This window comes from Trichomycterus rosablanca, chromosome 11 (genome assembly GCF_030014385.1).
Source record: "Trichomycterus rosablanca isolate fTriRos1 chromosome 11, fTriRos1.hap1, whole genome shotgun sequence".
Lineage (NCBI taxonomy): Eukaryota > Metazoa > Chordata > Actinopteri > Siluriformes > Trichomycteridae > Trichomycterus > Trichomycterus rosablanca.
The window spans coordinates 36,107,507-36,126,880 of record NC_085998.1 but is presented as its reverse complement, the minus strand read 5'-3'; the positions used below and the strand labels follow the sequence as shown (position 1 = coordinate 36,126,880).

The following is a 19,374-nucleotide window of genomic DNA, read 5'->3' as shown; positions in this document are numbered from 1 at the left end:
TTTACATGAGCCCAAAATATATGCAGTTCCACAGGATCATGGAAAGCATTAAAGCATTAGCTTGAAACACAACATCTCTTAAACTCAACACCACTCCCAAAACCAATTGATGTTGAGTTTCAAGGTACCACTGTACATTGCTTTAGTGGATTCTGTTGGCTATACAATCACAGAGGTTTGAACTAGTAATCTCGTAACAGTATAATAAATATTTTGCTGTTATTTGCCACTTGCCATCCCAAAATGTTGACTTTTTAAACACAGTCTATTGTGGGGTAAAAAGAAACGTAGATGATTAGTTGAAGGGCTTACTGTGCGAGTTGTAGCAGGGCGAGTCCTGATCCTTCTGGACCACAGACAACATGAGTGATCTTCTGTTCTTGTCTGTTCTCAGCCGATTCGTTTAGATGAGAAGAGCCGATCCACACTCTGTATTCTGACAGGTCAGGAACACTGGGGAGAGATCCAGACCCTTTGATTAGAGCTCAGTTGGTGCTATTTAACTTTATATTTATTGCATTTGTCAGAACTTTTTTTCCCACACTGTATATGACTTTTGTACAGAAGTATGTATAAATAATCTAATAAATCAAACAAAATTCTTTCTCAACTCTGGCTCACTTCCATGGATTCTTTTGCGAGGATATACATACATAGTGGTGGTCTAATATCTTCGGTACTAAAAGCATCAGAAGCTATGATTTGTTAGGTTAGACATGTAAGAGAAATCGTCTGAGATCTGGAAAAAGACCCCTCTAACCCCAGCAAATGTGGAGGTCAAACCGAGTGCGCGACGATGCTTGTGTAACACGACTGCAGATAAATTACCATGAGGAGAAGCACTCTCTGTCCGTCAGCACCCACTCCTCCCGGACCAGCGAGCCTCCGCACCAGTGACCGGTCCTAAACAAACCAGCAAGCGAGATCAGACAGCATGAACTCTAACCATGCGATACTAAAATGACCTTTATACATTATAAAACACAAAAGAATAATATATATTTAAAGTATGCATTTATAAAGATTCCAAAACAGACTGCTAAACATTTTAGTAAGGGAGTTTCCATACATTCACACTGGAATAGAGCATAAATACAAACAGCACCGTGTCTAAAAACAAGATTCATTTTCCAAAAAGTGCAGCCAACAGTATCAACAGTATTTACAATGACTTGCTGCAAATGTTATAGTAATTAGTGATTTTTTTTTTTCTGCATAAAGTAACCCACCCTTTTTGGATGCTGACCATCCAGCTGCCCTCTTCAATCGGTACTGGGGCTCCACCCACTATCCGAACTTGTTTATGAACAAAACAGGAGACAAATGAAGCTTCAGCTGCTAGGAAACAATAAAAAAAAGGTTCAATTTACTTGTATTAACTATAATGACCATGAGAACTTAAGAATTTTCCAGTAATGAACGCACATTAAGCATAATTAGCACATAATTACCTTTTAGTGGGAGATTGTTTTGAAGTGGGCCTAAAAAAAATCAAAGTACAGAAATATAAACAAGAGAAATACAAATGTTTGTGTAGACTTTAACTGGACATGCATTTTACAAAAGCTGTCTGGGATTTCTGGATCATTTTTCTGTGATTATATTATTGAAATGGGTACTGCTTTGTCTAAATTGCGACTAGGCATAACATTATGACCACTGACAGGTGAAGTGAATAACACTGATTATCTCTTCATCACGGCACCTGTTAGTGGGGGGGATATATTAGGCAGCAAGTGAACATTTTATCCTCAAAGTTGATGTTAGAAGCAGGAAAAATGGGCGAGCGTGAGGATTTGAGCGAGTTTGACGAGGGCCAAATTGTGATGGCTAGACGACTGGGTCTGAGCATCTCCAAAACTGCAGCTCTGTGGGGTGTTCCCGGTCTGCAGTGGTCAGTATCTATCAAAAGTGGTCCAAGGAAGGAACAGTGGTAAACCGGCGACAGGGTCATGGGCGGCCAAGGATCATTGATGCACGTGGGGAGTAAAGGCTGGCCCGTGTGGTCCAACTCAACAGACGAGCTACTGTAGCTCAAACTGCTGAAGAAGTTCATGCTGGTTCTGATAGAAAGGTGTCAGAATACACAGAGCATCACAGTTACTAGGCTGTTTTGGCAGCAAGAATTTACGAAGGTGGTCATAATGTTATGCCTAATCGTGTATATATGGCCTTCTGATTATTTGTTATTAATTGTAATTAATTGTAAGCTGCTGGACCACCTTAAACACCCAAGATCAACTGAAGTTTTTTCTGATCATGTGGAAAGGGCTGAAGCTTTTTGAAGGAAGATTTTTAGGTATCAGGCTACAATAAAAGCTTTAAACTCAGCAGCATTTTAACATGTAAACATTCATGTTTCAATCATTCAGTCACAGAAAAAGAACAGTTGTGGAAACCATCAAAATTCTAAAATTGCACACATGATATACAGTACATGTTCCTTATAAGTGTATGCGGTTGACCTGTTAATAAATATCCTGCACGTAATCAATGTCAGATAAACTAATAATTAATTAGCCTACAATGTGTTTACAGGGTAATTTGAGTAGAAAATGTTCCTGGGAGGTCTGGTGCAGTCACTAGGGCTGCATGTGGGACTAAACGATGACTGAGGATGATCTATAAGTGTGAAATACATTCGTTTACATAAAGATGAAGACATGTGAAGGTAGGCATACAGGACGAGTTATGACAGATACACCACATCACATCTTTATTCTTCATTACATGTGAGGTCTTTGTTTAAACTGTGCATGGAGTTTTTGATTTCATGAAGCACATGCTGTAATTCCCAGGCGTAAGTGATGATGGTAGGTGTGAAACATCAACATCAGACTCATGGCAGGCTTTTTACAGCTTAAATAAACTAAACCAAGTGTTAACATTTAAATTATTATAAATGTTAGTGCTACGATGGTAGTGCTCTATGATAAAAGCTTTTATAATTAACATGAACGTATAGTTTTTAACCTTCTATATGTTGACACTGCCAGTATGGATGCACTTACTGAAGTGGAGGGATCTTAAACACGTTCTACACCCAAGGTTGGACAAAGCAAACCTCACACCCTTGTTTTCAAGCAGACCAGGGATTTACATTTACATTTTTGGCATTTAGCAGACTTACAATTATCATTGAATGCAATTTGAGTAATTAAGGGTTGAGGGTCTTGCCCAAGAGCCCAACAGTGGTAACTTGGTGGTGGTAGAGCTTGAACCAGCAATTTTCCTATTACTAGTCAAGTACCTTAACCGCTGATCTACCAGGGATCTAACCCAGGATTGAAAACGCAGAGTAACAAAAGTGAAATACAATTATTTAGGTTCAGAATTGACAAGTAAGTTTTAAAATCTTTAACAACTGTTGCAGAAAGCTATAATATTAATTGTAGAACCACCTTTAGAAACTGTTTAAGATAAGATCCTTATTAACCCTCATTAAGAAAACCTCTAATGAACAGTTCTGATACACAACACCAAAAAAATCTGTTACAAAAGATTTAGCATCCGCATGCACCGACCAGGCATAACATTATGACCACTGACAGGTAAAGTGAATAACATCATGGCACATGTTAGTGGGTGGGACATATTAGGCAGCTAGTGAACATTTTATCCTCAAAGTTGATGTGTTAGGGGGCAAGCGTGAGGCTCAAATTGCTGAAGAAGTTAATGCTGGTTCTGATAGAAAGGTGTCGGACTTGAAGCCTCGACGGGTCAGGACTGTTTTGGCAGCAAAAGGGGGACCAACACAATATTACGAAGGTGGTCATAATGTTATGCATGATCTGTGTATATTATATTTAAGTAAAGAAATGTAAGGTAAAGAGAGTATTAAATATGGCAGTTGAACTTACAGCGCTTGATGGGGCAGTAGTCCCATGGGATTAGGGAACTGTTGGTGTAGCACCAGGGTCCATGCTTGTCCTTGTCTGGATTCCTGCAGAAGTTTCCTTCTAGTTCATCATTTAATGTCATCACGTCTCGCTCGTTCCTGACAACACGTGGATTACAAAATATTGCTGTAATGACCAAACTGAAGGAAAAACATTCTGTGCATATTTGTCAGAGGAAAGAAAATAAACCTGGTAAAGCATGTAAACCAGTAAACGTTTCTGTTTATTACTGGTGGAGGTTTTAATTTAGTGATCCGATAAAGATTTTAATCAGATGTGCTTTCACAATTGCAACTACTGTGTCCAAAACACGACTACAAGGAATAAGAAAACACTCTGAGACGTATAACATTGTTCACCTCTCACCTATGACTGTATTTCATACCAGTGTAAAAACATATTTTGTTTTAGAGGATTTTCTTGGTGATTTATTTATTTCTTTATTTATTTTTCACAAACTGAGATGCCTCACAGACCTCACAATTAATTACTTTTATGCCCTTTACACAAGCACAGACTAGTTGCTTACTATTCCTTTTTACTTAATAATTTATCAACCAACATTTTTACACTTTATTTATGCACCACTGATTTTTTTCTTTACAGTCATGATGCTCAGCTTCTGTCCAGCGTATGAAACACATCATGGTTATTACAACCCCAAATCAGAAAAAGTTTGGACAGCATGGAAAATGCTAATATTAAAAAACAGACATTGATGGCAGACAGGATGAACCTGAGATATTTCATGTTTTATCTGCTCAACTTTATTTCATTTATTAATAAACATTCATTCCTGCATTTCAGGTCTGCAACACATTCCAAAAAAAGTTGGGACAGTAAAGCATTTACCACTTTGTAATGTCACTAATCCTTTTTTACCACACTTAAAAGACATTTTGGCACCGAGGAGAGCAAGTGATTTAGTGTTTCAGCTTTTATTTTGTCTCGTTCTTCCTGCAAACACGTCTTAAGATGTGCAGCAGTGCGGGGTCGTCGTTGTCGCATTTTTCATTTCAAAGTTCTCCACACATTCTCTATTGGGGACAGGTCAGGACTGCAGGCAGGCCAGTCCAGAACCAATACCCTCTTCTTCTGCAGTAATGCCTTTGTAATGTGTGCAGCAGGTGGTTTTGCATGGTCTTGTTGAAAAATGCTGGACGTCCCTTGAAAAAACGACGTCTTGAAGGCAGCACATGTTGCTCTAAGATCTTAATGTACTTTTCTTTGCCAACTTTTCCAGGGTAATTTTTAGACAAGGTTATTTTATTTGCATTTTCCATACTGTCCCAACTTTTTCTGATTTGGGGTTGTAAGATTTGCAGATTTGATTTACACATTTACACACTTTATACACCGTACTTGTCTGTTCATTGTGTGTTATCAATCTGGACAATAACTGTTAGTTACACTTATTATTATTCTCTGTATATTGGGATTAGTCAGTCTCTGTTGCGGCGCTTGCAGGTAGTCCAGAATGCAGCAGCAAGGTTACTGACTAATACTAAGAAAAGAAACCATATTACACCAGTCCTTGCCTCACTACATTGGCTGCCTGTTCAGCACAGGATTCATTTTAAAGTGCTTTTATTTGTTTTTAAAGCGCTTAATGGTCAAGCCCCGGCTTATCTCAGTGGTATGCTTTCTCCCGCAACCGCACAGCGATCTTTAAGATCAGCCACTCAGAATTTGTTGACTGTTCCTAGGGCTCGTTTGAAGCTAAAAGGTGATCGTGCATTTGCAGTTTATGCTCCGAGGCTATGGAACACTCTACCTCCTAATATTCGACAAGCACCTTCGGCCGCAGTTTTTAAATCACTCCTAAAAACATACCTTTATAAGCTGGCATTTGAACAGTGAGGAGCTGTGTTAATTTTAATTGTTTAGTCTATTTGTATTTGTTTTATTTTGTCTCTTACTCTGTATTTTTATTTGGTTCTTACTTTTTTATTTTTTTTTGTTTTTTTTTGTTTTTTATATAATGTTGTGTTATGTATGCTTATTCGATGTACAGCACTTTGGTCAACGTAAGTTGTTTTAAGAGTGCTTTATAAATAAAATTTACTTACTTACTTACTTATTTATTATAGCAATTTCTCATGTTTTTAATGTATGCCAAGCTAAAAAAAAATGTTAATTAATGTTAACTCTTTAATTTAACAAACTTACTACAACATGTACAGGTAAATTCCACATTAACTGAATATAACCACTGGGAACCAATTAAAATTACTGGAACTGTGTTAATATGAACCAGTAAAGAATAAAACCAAAGATAATAAACATCTGTAATGGAGCCAGTAATCCCTGGTGATAAATGTTCATTGGTGTTCACAATCATTGAGATTTTTTTGTAAACAGAGGAACACGTACTAGAAACCATTTCATCTTTGTGCAGACTGGAATAGATGTAGTGAAGTTCTGAAGGTTTACAGTACAGTCAGACTGTTTGCGATGTGTTTAGATGTATTTCAGAAACTGAAGAAACTCCAATAAGAGTGAATTAATTTTCCATTATCATGCAAATCGTGTGCATAAGTATCAGGCAATTCAGAATCCTCTCTTTACCCCAGACCTGCACTCTCCAGCTGAGAGCCTGTTCATCACTAGAACAGTGTTTGGCTAATTGCAACATGACCTTTACACTCAGCTCTCCCACATTAATATCCACAAGCCCCCCACGTTTAGGGAATACCACTGTCAGAACGCTGCAAATTCTACAGCTGGAATTCCAAGGGGAGAAAAAAACATCAAATAACTCACACAGTCATAATGCAGAAATTATGTGAAATTATCGGTCTAACCTAATTATATAAGGAATAAATTATTCAAGTGATTATGCAAGTGATTCAAATGATATAATTTGAATCCACATCATTTAATGTAGTGTAAATGAATCAACAGTTTGTTGATGAACTGTTTGGTTCTCACAAAGGGGCTAAGTGGGTAGCACTGTCGCCTCACAGCAAGAAGGTCCTGGGCTCGATCCCCAGGCGGGGCGGTCTTGGTCCTTTCTGTGTGGAGTTTGCATGTTCTCCCCATGTCTGCGTGGGTTTTCTCTGGGAGCTCCGGTTTCCTCCCACAGTCCAAAAACATGCAGTGAGGTTAACTGGAGACACTGAATTGCCCTATAGGTGAGTGGGTGTGTGTATGTGTATGTGTATCTGCCCTGCGATGGACTGGCGCCCCATCCAGGGTGTTATTGTGTGCCTTGCACCCATTGAAAAGCTGGGATAGGCTCCAGCACCCCCCACAACCCTGATTGGATAAGCGGTTAAGAAAGAAATTGAGTGGATTCTCACAAAGATTTGTGGCCACCCTCCTAATTATATAGTTTTTTGTATTATATTATATTGTATTATATTGTTTGTCACGTTTATTAAGTGTATAAAATTAGTAATATTTAAATTTTCGGCATATAGCAGACGCTTTTATCCAAACCGACTAACAGTAATGTGACAGTATACTGTATAAGCAATTCAGGGTTAAGGGCATTGCTCAAGGAGCCAACAGTGACAACCTGGCAGTGGTGGGGCTTGAACCAGCAATCTTTTGGTAACTAGACCAGTACCCTTACCGCTAGGCTACAACTGCATTTATATAATGGTTGACATGTTTAATGTGGAGGAGCTCAAATGGCTTTAACAAAACCTTGACCTTAACTATACTGATCACCTTTTGAATGAATTGGAACATTGACTGTGTTCTGTGTCTTAGGGCTTAGTAACCTTACAATTTTTTTACAGGCATAAATAACCACAGACTCACTCCCAAATCTTTTGAAAAGCCTTTTTAGAAGAGTGGATGTTGTTGGTGGAGTCTATTTAAGCCTATGGTTTTGGAATAGGATGTCCAACAAGCTCATATTCAGGCGTCCACATAATTTGATAAACAATAAGACTTCTAGTGGGTTAACCTGAGGTTAACCTGAGGTTCTCACACCAGTCCTCCACACCTGAGTGACCTCTGACACAGTTGCGATGCCACGTACCATGTAGACCAACAAAAGAACCTGCCCGGCTTTGATGTGTGCATGGTCTGAGTTTTGGGTAAGGAGCGAGCAAAGGGAGGTCAGAGGTCATCGCTAAAGCTGGTGGGTCCAGCTGCACCCGCCTGCCTACAATTCTTGGGGAATTGAGTCACTCCGACTGCCACACATTACCATCAATTAAAGCTCTCTCAAAAAGCAACGCTTAACTAAAATCTGTTTTTCTTTCTCGCAAAACTGCAAGGAGCTTATTTTCACAGGCAAGACAAACACAGCGGGGCGGTGCGAGGACCTGTGCTCTTTGTTATACTGCTCTAGTGGGGTTGTGCACAGGCAGGGGCGAGTGATCTCTGACCTGGAACTTGTTCATAAAGCAAGGATGTTATTTAATGCCACACATTTTAAGGTCAGAGTGGACAACAGAAACATTGCAGGCCTCCTGCTGACCTGTCTGTTTCAATCAGAGAAATATACAAACACACACACAGACTTAATTAGATCTAAAGACCACTGCACTAAATAGCTATTATTTGTGAATTAATTATAACATTTTGAGCAACTGCATCTCCTTGATCAGGATTGTGATGGGTGCAGAGACACCCAGAAACACTGGACAGGAATAAAATATTCCTGACAGACGCAATAGGACGTCTGGACAGCCAGACAGGGCGTCTGTCAATTGCACCTTTAGGGACACTTAACAGAAACCAGTTTACCTGCTGCTATGTTTTTAAAGCTTGTAAGGAAACAACAGCATACAGAGAACATGCTAAACCAGAGACGAGGTTTAACTCAGCTCCTCTTGACCTCTTTTTTTCACCCACACAAGGTGAGCTCATTTGGAGATCCTTATCGCGCATGGAGAGTCACGCACTAATCTCAATTATTCCCTGTCTCTGTGCAGTGCCATCAACCAGCCAACAGAGGTCATAACTGCAGCAGTTATGAGGAATCCCCTCCAGAATTCCCACCCTTCAGACGAGCCAATCATTGTCTGTATAGGCAATTGACCTGTTGGTAGAAGAGCTGAGATTTGAACTCGCAAATGTAAGATATCAGTTCTGGTGTGATAGCATGGTTTACCACCGTGAAGTGGGTAGCACTGTCGCCTTGCATCACAAATATGTGTAACACCATATTGAAGAATGGAGGCTGTTATAGCCCACAGGGTGGGGCAACACATATTAATATTAATGCCACTTGTTTTGGAATGGAATATCCAACAAGCTCATTGTTAGGTGTCTACATACTTTTGCTCACAAAGTTTATTCTTCAAACCTCCTGAAAAAGTGGTAATAATAAAATACAATAAAAACAGACAAGGCAGACAAGATGCAATCCTTATAGACAAAGTAAATCAGCTTTGACACGTAGTTGTTGTATCTAATCTACTGGACCAAGCGCTTTTCTAAACATACACGTTTTAAGTTTTAATGTGCTAGGAACTGACAGACCAATTCAAAAATGTCTTGTGATATCTTAATCTTCAGTTACAGACGGCTGCTGAAAGGATTATTCTCTCTTTATAATAACATAAAAAGCTTTCTAATAAAATACAGAAAGCCTACAAAAATAATGATGTGAAAAACCACATATGGCAATGAATTGCTGAACAATGTCTGGAACTGCTCGCTGTTCTCTGCTGATGTAATTCAGTGTAATTTTTAAGAGCTCTGAACTCTGGTGGGTTTTATAATAATAATAATGTTCTATTTCACCGACTTCCTAACATTTAAAGCACCAGAACCCCTCATCCTCTGAACAGCTGTTCAATATTTTGCTTAAGAGCTGCTTAATGATCTGGGACATTAATGATCTATTGTGCTTTACCACAAAAAAAGATTCAATTTAGTTTGAACAGCTTTTGGGTGTGCAAAGTCCTTAGAAAGTCAATAGACTGTGGAGAAAACAATGAAAAATAAGTAACAATATACTTATTTCAAGGAACTAATAAAAGTAAGGCCACAACTTGCCTTCAGATTAAGTTTTATTATTTTCTAGAATATTCTTCTGTGAGTTCTGACTGGTTTGTAATGATATTAAAGATTAGAAAGAAAGTAAATCTTTCAGTTTTTTGATGGATGAATGAGGTGGTGATCTACCTCTCAGTCTGCAAAGTTTAAACCTTATCATTTCTAGCAGATGGCGGCCCAAACCACTTCTCTACTACCGCATCTACTGGTTTCCACCAAACCAAAATCCGTTCAGATGTAGAACACATTTCTAGTCCATACTTTAGACTAAATTACTTCGTTCTACATCCTTGTGCACTGGCTTTTATTATCAAATTGCAGCCCTGCTACACACTTTGGCTTTATTGAAGCTGTTTATATATAACAGTGGTGGCAACACAAAATTGTGGGATGTCCTCAGAAAGATGCATACCAGATCATTTCATTGTTTATATACAGAATCTCCTCACTGAGCAACAACCCACAGTCATGGCAGAAAATGGACAAACAGACTGGTTCCACATCGGCAAAGAGTTGGACAAGGCTGCGTTCTGTTGTCAATCCTGTTCAGCCTGTACGCCGCTGAACATATAATGAAGCAAAGAAGCAGAACTGAAGGGAGATGATCAAGAATTCAAGACCAGAGGTGGAAACATAACCTTTGAAATGCAGATGACACAACACTGCTGGTGCTGGTGAAGACTTTTGAGAGAAAGTTGAATGACACTTAACACAGACAAATGGATCCCTGACTAAATTAAACCAAACTTTTCACTTAAAAATAATACTTTTGGAGCATTAAGTAACAATCCTGTGAAGTGCTGCCAGTGAGCTTCCTCTATTATTATTCTTCGCTTATCTAGTTTGTCTATGCATGACATACACTTTCATGAGTTCTGAGGATTTGAGTTTTTTTCTTTAAAACATTAAATAATTTACCAGTTTTTGTTATAAATAACGCCTGCAATTAACCTTTAAAATCTTCTTTTTTAAAAATGTTGCTTGAAATATTGAATTAACTGATGCATGTTGTTCTTTAACAACCTAATAGGACTTTATTCATTCGTCTCTTCAAAGTGAAGCCAATTTATTATGTGGTGTTCCTATTATTTTTGCATTTCATTTATTTAAAACTACTATACATGTTCATTTTTAAGATGCTCTGATACTGCTGAAAAATGTTTTGGCTGTGGGCTTTTTGTGGCCCTATTTTTTGGTAGCAAGCTTATCCTTGAATTAATGACATGAATTATTCACTCTCTAATAAGTGGCAGACAGGCATTATGGGGGTGTCCTTGAAATTCTGGAAGGCAAAATGATGAAAAGCAAAACATTTTGTGTCCATGGAAACCAAATGACTCAAAAGATGTGTTGGATGAACAAACCTGATCATTATTCAAATTTACTGTAGGATCAGAAAACCAGCAAGAAAGGTGCATGTATGCATTTAGGGTTGTGTTTTTGGGCTTTTCTGGTAAGCAGTAAGATTGGGCACTAATGTTGGATGATAAGTTTTATATTATAATGAAGAAAGCCAGTCTAGAGTAATAAAAAACAAACCATTATTTGTCCTCCACTAAATGGTAACACCACGTTATGTTTGTTTTTAACCACCTAAGTTTATCACTGCCCAAGAGTTCATTGGTATTATACTTTACACCAATCCAGACAACACTCAGCACTTAATTAATCTTAGGCTTATGTGTGGCTGTTCAGCCAGGTAAACTTAGGGTGTGTTCGAAAACCTAGTGAGCTCTCTACATAGACAGCATTTTACGTTATTGTATGCACGCTCCAGAGAAGGAGGCTGTTCGAAATCCTAGATGCCTTAAAATGCTTTTGAACTGTGTTAGAGGCAGTTTGGAATTAATATGCTTTTAGGGTCAGAGCTCTATAAAGGCCATAGGAGTTTCCCCACACCAAACTTGAATGAACCTTGTTTTGTGCTGAAATAACAAACAGGGTTTTCCAAATGGTTACCTTGACATTGGTAGCAGGATTAGAACTTACCTCTCAGTATGGTCCTTCCATGGTGCACATGGAATTCCTGAACGAGTCTTTATCTGCTTTCCTTTGTACATCTCTCCATTCCCAGTATAACACTCTAAAAAACATCATCCAAAAACCACAAACTCAGGAACATGGCCAGCTTATGTAACATACTGTAGGTTAATGTGAATGTAACATTAATTTCCTTCGGGATCAATAAAGCATTTATCTATCTAGATAGTAAGCAGACCAATGTTTTTCTTCCATTACAATATACATGCAGACCTGTCCGACCAATTGACCTGCATGTCCGGTTTGCTATAAACTAACACAACCAAGGTCTAATTATTCCATGTGCTCCTAAACCCTGTGGCCCCAGTCAAAAAGATGGCTAAATCAATGCCAGCCTGAGGACCTGAACCAGTCTTTTAATTCTATTGTTAGGAATGCAAATCTGTCAATGTTGATTAATGTTTGAGTCCTACAGCATGTCCTGTTCCCACAATACTGCTCACTCTCAGTATGCATGCCTTTAACTGGGGCCTATTTTAGTAAATATCGAGTTTGGACTACTGGGACCCGTATGCGTCAATGCCAAACTGCAGAGATGGAGAACTGAGAGAAATGGCAGCATCTCAAATTTTTGCACTTATGTTTCACAGGGACAAATATTCCCAAGCCAAAAAAGGATATATTAAATTAATTCTATCTCTTAATCTTTTATCAAGGCTGAGGAAAATTGCAGTTTGCAGTAGAAAGGGAAAATAAGATATAAAAAATAGGCTCATTATCAGTGACGGTGAATATCCAGAATCTCTGTGATCCAGAAAAGTAATTAAGCCTAATTTAGAAGTTAATTGCCGGGCACCTGTGTGGGCGACTCACTTGACCCATTGCATGTCAAATTACAGTAATCTTGTGCGGCCATATACTTGTGATGTTTAATCAGCGTTTAATTTGAGGGATCAAAAGATGCATCATCACCTCCCTTTTACAGCCCCTGTGGTCTCATGTCATTATGTGATACCATTTTAAGTGGATGTATGTACATCTACTTAATAAATACAACAGTAACCATGAACACTGAGTTTTTTAGCTGCTGCAGGTCACAATGAAAAGGCTGAGATTTAAGGTGGTCACACAGTGAGCCGTAACATGTATGGAGAGTCACGCCCTGCTGTCTGTGGATCATTCATCTCTTGTGTAGGCATCTTCACCAGCAGACAGAGGCCGCAATTACAGCAGCAATAAAAAACCCATCAACCTCCCATTCTCAATCGTGCCTATTGGATAGTCCAGCCATAAAGATAGCACAGCTGAGATTTAAGCTTAAGAGCTCGAGATCTCAGTGTGGTGGACTAGCGCATTAGACTTATGTGCCACCCACATGCCCAACTTTCTGGTTGTTTCGGGGAGATAAACGGCACCATGCCCTTAAGCCAAACATAGTTTGGAAATAATTGTGAATACAACTTACCATCAGGTTTAACTTCTGATGCTCCACAGCGTGGGATGCTGGTGCAGAATGTCCAAGGCACATTAGGGTCAGTAGTGAAGCACCAGGGGGCATGACGACCATCAGGATTCCTGCAGTAGTTCTCCTTCAGGTCTCTGCAGTGCACATAAACATTTTTAGTCCGACCTCCACTTCCATTTTAGACCAGCACATAATTATTATTGTGCATTTCTATACTGCCAATGTCATCTGGGCCAATCAGGGTCGCGGTGCTGGAGCCTATTCCAGCTTGTCAATGGGTGCAAGGCACACAGTAACACCCTGGATGGGGCGCCAGTCCATCGCAGGGCGCACACACACACACACACACACATACACACATCCATTCACTTATAGGGCAATTCAGTGTCTCCAATTAACCTGACTGTATGTTTTTGGACTGTGGGAGGAAACCGGAGCTCCTGGAGGAAACCCACGCAGACACGGGAAGAACATGCTAATTCCGCACAGAAAGGACTCGTACCACCACGCCTGGGGATCAAACCCAGGACCTTCTTGCTGTGAGGCAACAGTGCTACCCACTGTGCTGCCGACAATGAAATTGTAAACATAAAATGTTAAAATTACATGAGGGGTTTAAGGGGTTAAGCTTAAAGTACCCAGCCAATTTGCCCACCCCTATTGAAAAAGCACTTACTTGCAGCGGTAGTTTTGAGGCATGTAGGTGTGCGCATGGGGATACTGGGCATCCCATCTCTGACAGGTCAAACCATCATGAGGGACTGACACGGACCCTCGATACATTTCTCCATTACCACGGAAACATGATGTAGTTGTTTCAGCATCACTGTGGTTGTCAGAGGCTGTGAAGAAGGAAAAAGACAGAAACGGACCGACGTAAGAAAATCCAGCACAACAGTTTTATTTTTTTGGTGATACATGATGATTCACACTCGGTCACTGTGTAACCGCGAACGTTGAGGTTGAAACAACAGAAGTTTTGTTTTTCTTGTGAAGAACCGATGCCTGGCAAGTGAGTCAAAGCAATTGCAGCTTCTAGTAAAACAGCTGGGAAATATATTTTGGACATGAACTTAAAATGTACAGCTCTCTAGATTCAATCTGAATAATATGAAACATGAAATTCTCCTTTGTATAAACAACCCGCTTCATCATAGGTCAGAGGTGTGTCATACATATTGAACAAAGGTTCCACTAATGAGTCCTGAAACAAATAAATTCCTTGACCTGACTCAGGAATATGTACAGCATTTAATTCCAACATGTGCACTCGTATTACATAGGATTTTGTAATGCCATGTTAAAATTGTTTAGCCAAATTAAAGTGCTCCATACTCCATCTACGTCTTGAAAGAACTGCCTCATTAGTAGCACAGCAGAGCTGGAAAAACAATACTGTATACTGCAGATCAACAGGCTGGGTTTTAATAGTCATTTCTGGCCTTAAGAACGGCGATCAGATAGACAGGAGGTCCACTTTCCAAGTGGACCCAAGCCATCTAAATCCACGCACTGATGATCTGATCGTTTCTGCAGATTGTTTCGGCATCAGCGTGCACACAGCTGCAACACACATGGGTAAGAACTGGACAGGGATTTCCAAACACATGTAAAGCATATTCTCTGATAAATAACTCTGCACCGCCTAAGACTGTGCTTGCGAGCACTGACTGACCCGAGACGTCCCAGAAGTCCATTACTGACTTGAATTGACTTATAAAAACATTTGATCCTTTTTTAAGTCCTGGTTTGCCTTAATATAGCCACAAAGTACACAAATCTTTATTTGTCCCATATTAAATCTGAAGTCTTGTGTTGTGTCTGTAAGAAATCCCGACGCTGACTCTCCCTCGGTGACGCGCTCCCTTAGCCCCGCCTTCTAATCTGCGCGCTTGCCATTCACAGGGTGCGGTTCATTAGTTCCGGGTTCTTTCTTTCTCTATTTAAGGTTTCCGTTTTCACTGTTCGAGTGCGAAGTATTTGATTTGCCGTCATACCGAGCGATACTCTTTCCAGTTACTTTTTCTCCTGCTACTTACTTCCGTGTTTATCTACGTCGGGTGAGTGTGTGCGTGTGTGCGTAGTGTGTTCAGTTTTACGTTAGTCTGTGTGTTTCCCAGCGTTCTCCTTCACGCGCGCCCCTTCTCCTTTCCCTGTTCTCCTTAGCATTAAGTTAACCTGTGTTTAGGTGTGTGTGTGAACTGTCCTGGTCTCTGTATTGTTGCTCCAGTGTTTTGTTTGTTTAGATCCATAGGTTTCTCACTCCTTTCCCTCTTCCTCTATCGCTGTTTGTTTGGAGCATTGTTTGTACTCACAGGTGTTTTGTGTTTGGCCGGCTGGGGCTGAGTTAGGTCTCACCCTAGCCCGCTCCTCCGGCGCGTCCCTACCTGTGCTTGTGTAGTTCGTCCTGTTTTCTTTTTTCGTTTTCATTAACATTTCTCTCTTTCATACTAACATCTTCTCTGTCGGTGAACTAACGCTCTCTCTATCTCCCCCTACTAACTCTCTTACTTTTTTCCTATCCCTCGCTCTCCCTGTACTTCTCTCTCACTCTACTTGCTCTCGGTCCCATCCGTTGGCCGCCTCGTTCAGTTCACCACCTCTCTGTCTCTTACTGTCCTATCTAGGTTTTTCTGTTAGTTCTTAGTAACATTGTTTTTTTCTCTCCAGTATTTCCTCTTTTCTTTCGTCATCCATTTCTTTGTTATTTTTTGCCCTACTACCGCCGACCGTATTCTTTTTTGTTTCCTGTTGTACTCTAATAAACATTACGTGTTCTGCATCCTCGTCTCCAGACCACTCATTAAGCAGTATTTGACAGAATACTTCGCCTAAAATATGGAGACGGCGGAACAACTTATCCAGCGCCTTATGAAGCAGATTGACGATCAGGGTAGGGCGATTCAGGCTCTCACCCAACAGGTCCAGAACCTCACCGTGGGGGCCACGGCGGCTCCGCAGGTGCCCACAGCCAGTACCGCACCTGTCAACACCCCCGTCACCGCACAACCCACCACGCTTATCCCCATCCCGGAACCTCCTCCATACTCCGGGGACCCCGAGAGCTGTGAGGAGTTTCTACTTAAATTCTCACTGTTCCTAGCCAGCAGACCGCTCACTCCAGAACGCAATGCTATCGCACTACTTATCTCTAGGCTCACTGGTGAGGCCTCCTCGTGGGCCACAGCCATCTGGCTCACCAATGGTCCCGAAGCCCAGGACTTGCAGCGATTCCTTAAGGCTTTCCGTAGTACGTTCCACCACCCTCGTCATGGCGTCTCGGCCGGGGACGAGCTTCGTCAGCTCACCCAAGGGAAAAGAAGTGTTGCTGAATACTCCCTCAGGTTCCGCACCTTGGCTGCCTCTAGTGGATGGAATGAGACGGCACTTATATCCCAGTTTAAGGCCGGTCTCATACCCAATCTCCAGAAAGAACTAGTTTATCGCTCCTTAAACATGAGCCTCGAGGAACTTATCGAGTTATCCATCCAGCTAGATCACCATGTTTTGTTAGCGACTCAGCACCCGTGTTCCAGTCAGAACCGTCAGCTCCCTAGCACCTCGAGCCACGTACCCATGGAGATGGGTCGTACTCGTCTGACTGAACGGCAGCGAAGAGAACGTCTGAGAAACCATCTTTGTCTCTACTGTGGAGAGGCTGGTCACCAACTCCCTGAGTGCCCTTCTAGGCCGGAGAGGTTAGCAGAGGCAGCAGGAGGAGCTCAGAGAACCAAGACGTCATCACAGAGCCCCAATCTTCATAAGGTGAGCACGTTTCATTCCATCCATAAGACCGAGTCTCGCCTCAATATCCAGTTGTCTCACAACTCCAATGTGTGTGTGTTAGCGGCTCTGATTGATTCCGGGTCGGAGGGTGACTTCATCGAGGACAGTTTGGTGCAGAGACTCCAGATACCAGCAATTCCTCTCCAAGCACCCCAACGTATTTCCGGAGTCAATGGTAAGATTGTGGGTAACATCACCCATCGCACCATCCCTATCTCCCTACGCATAGGGGCTCTCCACGAGGAGAAGAGGGCCCTGTACATCATGACCGGCACCATCTCGCCCATCATCCTGGGTCAACCTTGGTTACGAGACCACAACCCCACTATGGCTTGGGTTCCTCTGGACATCTTGGCGTGGTCACCACAATGTCTCAAGCGGTGTCTGACGTCGCCAACCAAGAACATGTCTGTGGCGGCTACTAACTCCCCCTCGGAGATCCTTCCTGCTAACGTCCCTCCCAAGTATCAGGAATTAGCCACGGTATTCAGCAAGGGCCACGCCTGTCGTCTGCCACCTCACCGCGAGTACGACTGCGCCATTGACCTACTGCCAGGCTCCAAGATCCCTCGTGCTACGCCCTATCCTCTATCCGTCAAGGAGACAGGGATTATGGAGGAGTACATCAGCGAGGCTCTAGCGCAAGGGTTCATCCGTCCTTCCAAGTCCCCAGCTAGCTCCAGCTTCTTCTTTGTCCCCAAGAAGGATGGGACGCTCCGCCCTTGCATAGACTACCGAGAGCTTAACAAGATCTCCAAACGTTATACCTATCCCATTCCTCTCGTCCCGTCAGCACTGGAACAGCTACGGAAAGCCAAGATATTCACCAAGCTCGACCTTCGCAATGCCTATAACTTGGTGAGAAGGAGGGCGACGAGTGGAAAACTGCTTTTAGTACCACAGCGGGACACTATGAATATCTGGTTATGCCTTTCGGGCTAACCAATGCTCCGTCTGTTTTCCAGTGTTTGGTGAACGATGTATTAAGAGAGTTCCTGGGTAAATGTGCTATTGTTTACCTCGACGACATCCTCATCTACTCACCGGACTCCAGTTCCCACCAAGTCAACACCAAGAGTATTCTGAAACGACTGCTGGAACAAGGACTATACGTTAAAGCGGAGAAGTGCGAATTTGACCAGAGGGAGATTGCCTTCCTAGGTTACATCATCAATGACCAAGGGATCCAGATGGACCCTACGAAGGTCAAAGCAGTGCTAGAGTGGAGGACTCCCAAGTCCATCAAGGAACTGCAAAGCTTCCTGGGGTTCGCCAACTTCTTCCGGCGCTTCATACGTTCATTCAGCCAGATCGCACTCCCTTTGATCAGCCTACTAAAAGGTAAACCCAAGAGGCTCTCCTGGTCCAAGGAGGCAGAGGCTGCATTCGAGAGGCTTAAGAGAGTGTTCACCACTGCCCCGGTGCTCGCTCACCCGGATCCCGAGTCTCCGTTCATTGTCGAGATCGACGCATCCTCCCGGGGTCTAGGAGGCATCCTCTCCCAACGCCAAGGCGAACCTCCTAGACTGCACCCCATCGCTTATTTCTCCCGTAAACTCACGCCTGCCGAACAAAACTATCATGTGGGAGACCGGGAGCTACTAGCTATCAAACTTGCTTTCGAGGAGTGGCGCCACTGGCTTATGGGTGCTAATTTCCCAGTCCAAGTCATCACGGACCACAAAAACCTAGAATATCTTAAGTGTGCTCGTCGACTTAATGCCCGGCAAGCCCGGTGGTCCCTGTTCTTCAACAGATTTGACTTCACGGTGACGTATCGGCCGGGCAAGGACAACGCTAAAGCCGACATTCTATCACGAAGGTATGACAATCAGGAAAAGGCCGAAACTCCAGTCAAACCCATCCTGCCCTCACGAGCCTTTGTGCAGGCCATTTCCTGGGAGATGGACAAGAACATTCGGGAGGTCAACATCAAGGAACCACCGCCCGGTGAGATAAAACCTCCACCTAATAAGACCTATGTTCCTCCGCAATTCCGTCACCAACTCATCTCGTGGGCACACACGAACCCTAGTTCGGGTCATCCGGGGGCCGATCGGACGTTCGACAAGCTTAAACACAAATACTGGTGGCCTGCCATGCGGGCCGAAATAAGCAGAGACGTCGCCTCTTGCGCTACCTGCGCCGCCTCGAAGGTTCCTCGTCAGCTTCCCGCAGGCAAGCTTAAGCCCTTACCCGTCCCATATCGTCCCTGGAGTCACATAGCGATAGATTTCGTGACGGATCTCCCTGTATCTGAGGGCAATACCACGGTTCTCACGA

General features: G+C 42.1%; 1 protein-coding gene across 1 annotated transcript in view; it reads right to left on the bottom strand.

Annotated features, from left to right (window-relative positions):
* The window catches only part of hgfb (hepatocyte growth factor b), a 53,438-nt gene that overhangs the window by 9,396 nt on the left and 24,668 nt on the right, over positions 1 to 19,374 (bottom strand). The window contains exons 8-15 of the mRNA XM_063004281.1: positions 13,982 to 14,147; positions 13,306 to 13,439; positions 11,850 to 11,943; positions 3,861 to 3,997; positions 1,452 to 1,481; positions 1,230 to 1,335; positions 829 to 903; positions 313 to 453 (exon numbers count right to left, since the gene is read on the bottom strand). Coding sequence (XP_062860351.1) covers positions 313 to 453; positions 829 to 903; positions 1,230 to 1,335; positions 1,452 to 1,481; positions 3,861 to 3,997; positions 11,850 to 11,943; positions 13,306 to 13,439; positions 13,982 to 14,147 — 883 coding nt within the window. The remainder of the gene's footprint in view (positions 1 to 312; positions 454 to 828; positions 904 to 1,229; positions 1,336 to 1,451; positions 1,482 to 3,860; positions 3,998 to 11,849; positions 11,944 to 13,305; positions 13,440 to 13,981; positions 14,148 to 19,374) is intronic.